Source organism: Onychostoma macrolepis, chromosome 11, assembly GCF_012432095.1.
Source record: "Onychostoma macrolepis isolate SWU-2019 chromosome 11, ASM1243209v1, whole genome shotgun sequence".
Taxonomy (NCBI): Eukaryota; Metazoa; Chordata; class Actinopteri; order Cypriniformes; family Cyprinidae; genus Onychostoma; species Onychostoma macrolepis.
In genome coordinates this window covers 15,207,334-15,214,711 of record NC_081165.1, presented here as the reverse complement: position 1 = coordinate 15,214,711, position 7,378 = coordinate 15,207,334, and the positions used below count along the sequence as shown (strand labels likewise).

At 39.9% G+C, this 7,378-nt stretch overlaps 1 protein-coding gene across 1 annotated transcript in view; it reads right to left on the bottom strand.

Moving 5' to 3' along the window:
- Positions 1 to 3,976: 3,976 nt before the first annotated feature.
- chd5 (chromodomain helicase DNA binding protein 5) overlaps positions 3,977 to 7,378 on the bottom strand; it is a 44,613-nt gene continuing 41,211 nt past the window's right edge. Inside the window, 1 exon segment of the mRNA XM_058790939.1 lies at positions 3,977 to 6,744. Coding sequence (XP_058646922.1) covers positions 6,617 to 6,744 — 128 coding nt within the window. The 3' untranslated portion in view covers positions 3,977 to 6,616.

Below are 7,378 nucleotides of genomic sequence, written 5' to 3'. Positions count from 1 at the left end.
CTAGCTCCGTGTTCAATCTGTCTCCAATTTCAAGTGATCGTTAAGTTTAGGCAATATTCTTAATCAAAAATATCGATTATTAATTTAGATATTTGATTATTCTGAAAATCCCATACTTTCAATTCTTCATTCATTAGGGACCAGGTATTGCTTAGTAATTACACTCGGCCGATAGTGAACCCACGGACACAAACTCGTCAGTTCCGAACTTACTCAGAGGATGCAGAGTGGTTATAATACCTTTAACCCCTTAACTGTCACTCACGGTTTTGAACACAGACATGATAGTGCACTATCCAAACTTATTTTTTTATAATTCATGAATGAAAACATTTTCCAACGTGATTTTGATGTACCATTTCCATGGTAATGCAATGTCTGATTTTAAAATGGGTTTCAAAGGATGAATTTTGAGATTTTAAGTTTTCAACTGATATATAATTTCTTATGATTTCTAAAGCGTGATAGAGAAAAAGGCAAATAAGAAGACTTTCTGTGACAAAGGTCAGAACTCCTGTTATGATGTAGATTTTTCAGGTGCACTCTTGTCATAAATTAATCTATTACTTTTCCTACATAATTTTTTTACAAAAAAAGTGGTAAAATACCTATTTAGGAGTCTTAGACCTTTCCAACGATATATAGTTTGTCATGATTAGATTAGGATTTAATTGTAAAATAGTGAAGTAAACGTAGGCGTCCCACAGGGTGGACGGTGACAGTTAAGAGGTTAAGTGACCTGTGCCTGCTCATAACAAAAAGTGTATTTTTTCTTATAACCACGAGAGCTACACCGTGTTAAGCCAGTGACAGTCAGAAATCAGAAGCCCCTAATGATGTTCCCCATGGTTCACCAGTCTGTGGCTCATACCTGTGTCCACCAACCAGCACAAGCCAGCTACCAGTCTGTTGCCCAGCCCAGTGTACAACAATCAGCACAAGCTGGCTACCAATCTGTGTCCCAGCCTGGACAACCAGGACATGCTCGTTACCAGGCTCAATCACAATCCAGTGGCCTACCGTCAGCACAAGCCGACTACCAATCTGTGTCCCAAGCTAGTGTCCAAAAACCAGCACAAGCTGGCTACCAGTCTGTGTCCCAGCCTAGTAGACAACCAGGACAGGCTCGTTACCAGGCTCCATTACAATCCACTGGCCTGCAGTCAGCACAAACCAGGTACCAGTCTGTGTCCCATACCAGTGGCCTACAGTCAGCACAAGCTGGCTACCAATCTGTGTCCCAGCCTAGCGTCCAACTACCAGCACAAACCAGATAGCAGGCTGTGTCCCATCCCAGTGGCCTGCAGTTAGCACAAGCCGGCTACCAATCTGTGTCCCAGCCTAGCATCCAACTACCAGCACAAACTGGCGGCCTGCAGTCAGCACAAGCCAGCTACCAGTCTGTTGCCCAGCCCAGTGTACAACAATCAGCACAAGCTGGCTACCAATCTGTGTCCCAGCCTGGACAACCAGGACAGGCTCGTTACCAGGCTCAATCACAATCCAGTGGCCTACCGTCAGCACAAGCCGACTACCAATCTGTGTCCCAAGCTAGTGTCCAAAAACCAGCACAAGCTGGCTACCAGTCTGTGTCCCAGCCTAGTAGACAACCAGGACAGGCTCGTTACCAGGCTCCATTACAATCCACTGGCCTGCAGTCAGCACAAACCAGGTACCAGTCTGTGTCCCATACCAGTGGCCTACAGTCAGCACAAGCTGGCTACCAATCTGTGTCCCAGCCTAGCGTCCAACTACCAGCACAAACCAGATACCAGGCTGTGTCCCATCCCAGTGGCCTGCAGTTAGCACAAGCCGGCTACCAATCTGTGTCCCAGCCTAGCATCCAACTACCAGCACAAACTGGCGGTCTGCAGTCAGCACAAGCCAGCTACCAGTCTGTTGCCCAGCCCAGTGTACAACAATCAGCACAAGCTGGCTACCAATCTGTGTCCCAGCCTGGACAACCAGGACAGGCTCGTTACCAGGCTCAATCACAATCCAGTGGCCTACCGTCAGCACAAGCCGACTACCAATCTGTGTCCCAAGCTAGTGTCCAAAAACCAGCACAAGCTGGCTACCAGTCTGTGTCCCAGCCTAGTAGACAACCAGGACAGGCTCGTTACCAGGCTCCATTACAATCCACTGGCCTGCAGTCAGCACAAACCAGGTACCAGTCTGTGTCCCATACCAGTGGCCTACAGTCAGCACAAGCTGGCTACCAATCTGTGTCCCAGCCTAGCGTCCAACTACCAGCACAAACCAGATACCAGGCTGTGTCCCATCCCAGTGGCCTGCAGTTAGCACAAGCCGGCTACCAATCTGTGTCCCAGCCTAGCATCCAACTACCAGCACAAACTGGCGGTCTGCAGTCAGCACAAGCCAGCTCACAGTCTGCAGAAGAGTCCAGTGGCCCACAGTCAGCACAATTCGGCTACCAGTCAGCTAAAACTCGCTACCAGTCTGAGTACCAGCCCAGTGTTCAACAACAAGGACAGGCTCATTACCAGACTGTCACAACCCAGTGGCCTGAGGTCAGTACAAGGCAGCTACCAGTCAGTTCACTCCAGGTTTCAGGCACCAAGTTATAAGCTCACATCTCAACCGGCCTTTCAGCCCTCTATGCAAGAAGAGTCAAGTTTCCAGTCTTGGTTCCCAGCCCCTGGAGCAACCCAGTAGTGTATTTATTGCTTCTGGCTTTGAGTTTTTGTTGCAGTCTCTACAACCTTTCAAGATCCAGCACCACTGCGTTCCCGACCTACTGAAAGCAAGCGTTTGTCTTCAGGTGTGAGGCGTTTGCAACAAGCAAATTCATAGCTGCATAACTGATGTCTTTAATGTTTGCTTTTTGAAACAAAATAACTCTAAATGTGCTTGTGGTTTTGGTGTTTACTGGCTTTATCAATTTAAATGTGCAGAGGACTCGAATGTAGTCTACAAACTATATAGTGATTAATTTTTTATAATTTCCACTATCAAATAAATGACCATAAACATTTATTACTTGCATTAAAGGGTTACTCCACCCCAAAATGAAAATTTTGTCATTAATCACTTATCCTCATGTCGTTCCAAACCCGTAAAAGCTTTGTTCATCTTCGGAACACAATTTAAGATATTTTGGATGAAAACCGGGAGGCTTGTGACTGTCCCATTGACTGTCAAGTAATTAACACTGTCAAGGCCCAGAAAAGTATGAAAGACATCGTCAAAATAGTCCATCTGCCATCAATAGTTCAATCTGGATTTTATGAAGCGACGGGAACACTTTTAGTGCGCAAAGAAAACAAAATATCGACTTTATTCAACTTTTTCTTCTCTTCCTGCAAGCGCATTCATGAGTTCACGAGCAGACCACGACGCATGCGTTCAGATGAGTGCAAACACAACGACTTCCAGGTTCTCTGTCTGTACACTGGCCTCTATGTTAGCAGGTCACGGCGCATGTGTCGTGCGTGATCTGAGGTGTGTTTCGTCTATACACATGCTTCGTGGTCTGCTCGTGAACTCATGAACGCGCTTGCAGGAAGTGTCACGAAGGAGAAGAAAAAGTTGAATAAAGTCGATATTTTGTTTTCTTTGCACACAAAAAGTGTTCTCGTTGCTTCATATTTTTACGATGTCTTTCATACTTTTCTGGGCATCGACAGTGTTAATTACTTGGCAGTCAATGGGACAGTCACAAGCCTCCAGGTTTTCATCCAAAATATCTTAAATTGTGTTCCGAAGATAAACAAAGCTTTTACGGGTTTGGAACGACATGGGTGATTAATGACAAAATTTTAATTTTGGGGTGGAGTAACCCTTTAAGACTGTGACAGTCTGGCACTACAGTGCCCTCTTTTCTAAGACCGTTCAGACCCACACACAATGCAAAAACGTGACTTAAGTTCTCATTAATTAGTTTCCCACAGGGTTTAACATTCAAATTAGATGCAAACATTGGCCAAAAAAAAAAAAAAAATCAGACACATTATTGGAGAGGATTTATTAAAACATTAAACAAATACACTGAGTACAAAGTGAAATGATGGTAGTTCACCTATCTTTTTTCCATATTCTTATCTCTGCAGAATAACAATACCGTTTACTGTTTTTCTCACAGCTGTTTAGAAACCAAGACAAAGATCCCTCTGGTCCAAAGTAATCTGAAGACATCTCACATGCTGTGCGTTCATTGCAACAAAGGTGTCTTGACCAGGGTCTTTTGGTAGCTTTTGAAGCCTAGTGTGTACTTGAATGAAAAGACTTCTAATATTAGACTGAAGCTTTTTAAATACTTCATACATTCATTTTGGCTTCAGTTTGACTGCAATTAAATGGAGCTTAATGTCAATATCAATACTGTGATAAAAAGTACAAATGAAATGGTGTAAACTCATCACACAGGATTAAAACAAAACTTAATTTCACAACACATTTTATGCTGCTGGCTCTCTCTTTATAATCTTGGATTTAAGGTCCCTTGACTCTTGAGGCTGTCTTTGTGTTTCACTGAAATCATCTGAGTTTTTTTTTTCTAGCGCAAGTGTGTGTGTGAACCTCTAACTGCATTTTTTTTTTTTTTTCCACATTCATAGTTTACACAAAAATGATCATCATCTTGAACCCCTTAAGTTAAAACTACTGCAAAAGAAGCTATGATCACGTTTACGGTCAGCCATGAGAATTTAGAGCCATTTACACTGATGCTGAGATGCAGAAAACAAACAAAATACTTAATCTACATTAATTAACATGACTTATACCACAGACTGAAACTGAGTATACAAGTTAGGTTTCTACTGTGTTTGAAATGGCCCATAGGAGATGCCGTCTCTATGGTCACATCTGATCTCCATATAAAGTGCGCTGCTTAAAAACACAGTTACACAAGGCATATTATTTCAAATTGAAACAAAAACAATCCATATCCACACCACTTATGGCACCAGAACTATCATGTCAATACTATCCATAAGCTTGGCTTAGTAAAACCGACGCACTTAGGGTCCAAGTTTTCAGCAATTCACAAAATGTCAAGCAAAATGCATCTGACAATAAAAGGATGTGATAATAATAATACAAAATGTAGAGAATTAAGTTTACAAATTGTAAGCATCAGAATGTGAGGAATTCAGGAACATGGTAAAAACAATGCACAAATATCCCTGTGTAGTGGAATTCCAGAAATTAAAAACAGAAAAATTCCAGACATGCTGCTGATTGTATGAATATAATATAATAATAATAGAATAATAGAATACAATTTTGGCTTGTCCCTCACTTTGTAAAATCAAACAAAATGTCTTTACAAAAATGCATTGTACCAGAAATGTGAAACTTGTATTATGTTGAAGCACCTACATGACTTATTCAGCAAAATGTAAACATTTAAAAAGTTAAAATGAAATTAAATTAAATTGAATTTATATAAAACAACTGAATATACAGAATTGTGAGACTGCGATATGTTACCAAAGATTCCAGGCTTATAAAATTACGGGCAGAGTTTGCTCCATGTTAAGTCTGTACAGTTACCCCATATATTTCAATTGCAAATTAACTACTGTAAATGCATTTTGTTTTGTTTTTTTTTACAAACCAAGGGACATATCAAAATTATTTTTGCGGTATTCAACAGCTTGCCAGATGATGTGAATAGAGTTCACGTTGCAAATGAAACATTCCATTTAAGTTGTGTTTACTTTTTTCAAGATTTTCAAAGTATCAGCTCATAGTTCATGAAACATTCCATTTGCCATTGATTTAATACTGCTCTATCCTTTAAAGGTGCAATCTGTAATTTTTGTTTAGTAAGTATTATTTAGTGGGTCATGTGATCTAACACGAGGCAGCCCCACTCTATGTAAATAAGCTTTTCCTTAGGCTACTGATAATTTTAAGTGTACACTGTTTTAAATGAGTTTCAAAACTTTTTTCAAAATTAAAAAAATTATACTGAGAGCACCTTTTAACCAACATGGTCAACACTCCTTTTCTTTTTAAAGGGGAATGTAAACTAAAAAACAATCCAGCACAATTCAAAAAGCAAACATTAGTGGTGACATACTGTAAAATCATCTGATGTTTTCCAGAGAAAATGACAGTCATTGCACTATTCTGTGTTTAGATGCACTACACAGCAATAACCTGCAGAGGCAGCAACAATACGCAATCCATGAGCAGAGCCAGGAGCAAAGCACAGGCTGTAGAGGTGGGACGTCCGGTCCTTGAACTGGCCAGGAACTAACTAGTAGCACCTCCAGATGGCTCAACATTAGCAGAGATGAAAATGTCCTTCATGGCCATCAAGAAAAACAAGCCATGATGTAAAAATAATTATTCTAATTAAAAAAAAAAAAAAAACACTCAGAGGACTGTCAGAACTATGGTGCCCTCTTCATAAGCGTCCTTAGTCTCTCCTTAATCGATCAAGACTTTCATATCGCAGAAGTTAAAAAAGAATGAAAGAGAAACTGAACTCTACTGAATAAAACTTACAGGCGCGTACAAGTACAGATTCTGAAAGACAAAAGTGCAACTGATAAGGTTTGCTGTTTAATATTCATAGTTTGGAGGAGTTCTCCATGGTTTTGTCTGTAGGTATTGTACAGAAAGAGGACGGAACGGCTGCGTGCTAGTCCTCAATGCATATAACATCGCTAGGTTTGCCTGATTTTAAATCAGGGGTGGCCACATCTCGCAGAGCATCACTGGACTTCTTCTCCAGGAGGCTGGCTGGGGCTGGAGGACCGTTTGAGGACACTAAGAAGAAGAAAACAGCAGCATTATATTTCAATATATTAAACCTATTCACTTATTTTCTCAGTCAGGTAAGTCTTATTCTCAGCCTGCCTGCCCACAGTGTTATATTAGTATTATTTTTATACTATTATAGAATGTATTCATATTTTTATTTAGCTTTTTTTCTTGATATTTCAGTTTTAGTCATTTCGTTATGTGCTTGTCAACTTTATTTTAATTCATTTCATTTTAGTTTTAGTACTTTAACTTTAAAATTATTTTTATTTCATTTTATTTCATTCCAGTAGTTTTCATTTTAGTTTTAGTTAACAATAACTAAAAAAAAACTAATCACTGAATTTGCCAAAGTTCACTTGGTAGTAAACTAGATATTGATGTAGATATCTATGCTCTAGTTTATTGTTGTATCATCTGTTTCAGATAAACCAGCTACTTCTTCTGCAGAGCACAGATAAAAGATATTCAAAAAAATATTTTGAAAATTGTATGGGCATTTTTTTTTTATGAGTATAAGTAAGGGCCCCGTTCACACCAATGACAATAACTATAATGATAAAAATTTAATTTTAAAAATCGTTCTAAATGTAAAAGAATAGCAGAGTCCATGCAACAACTAGAACAAAAAGTCAATCAG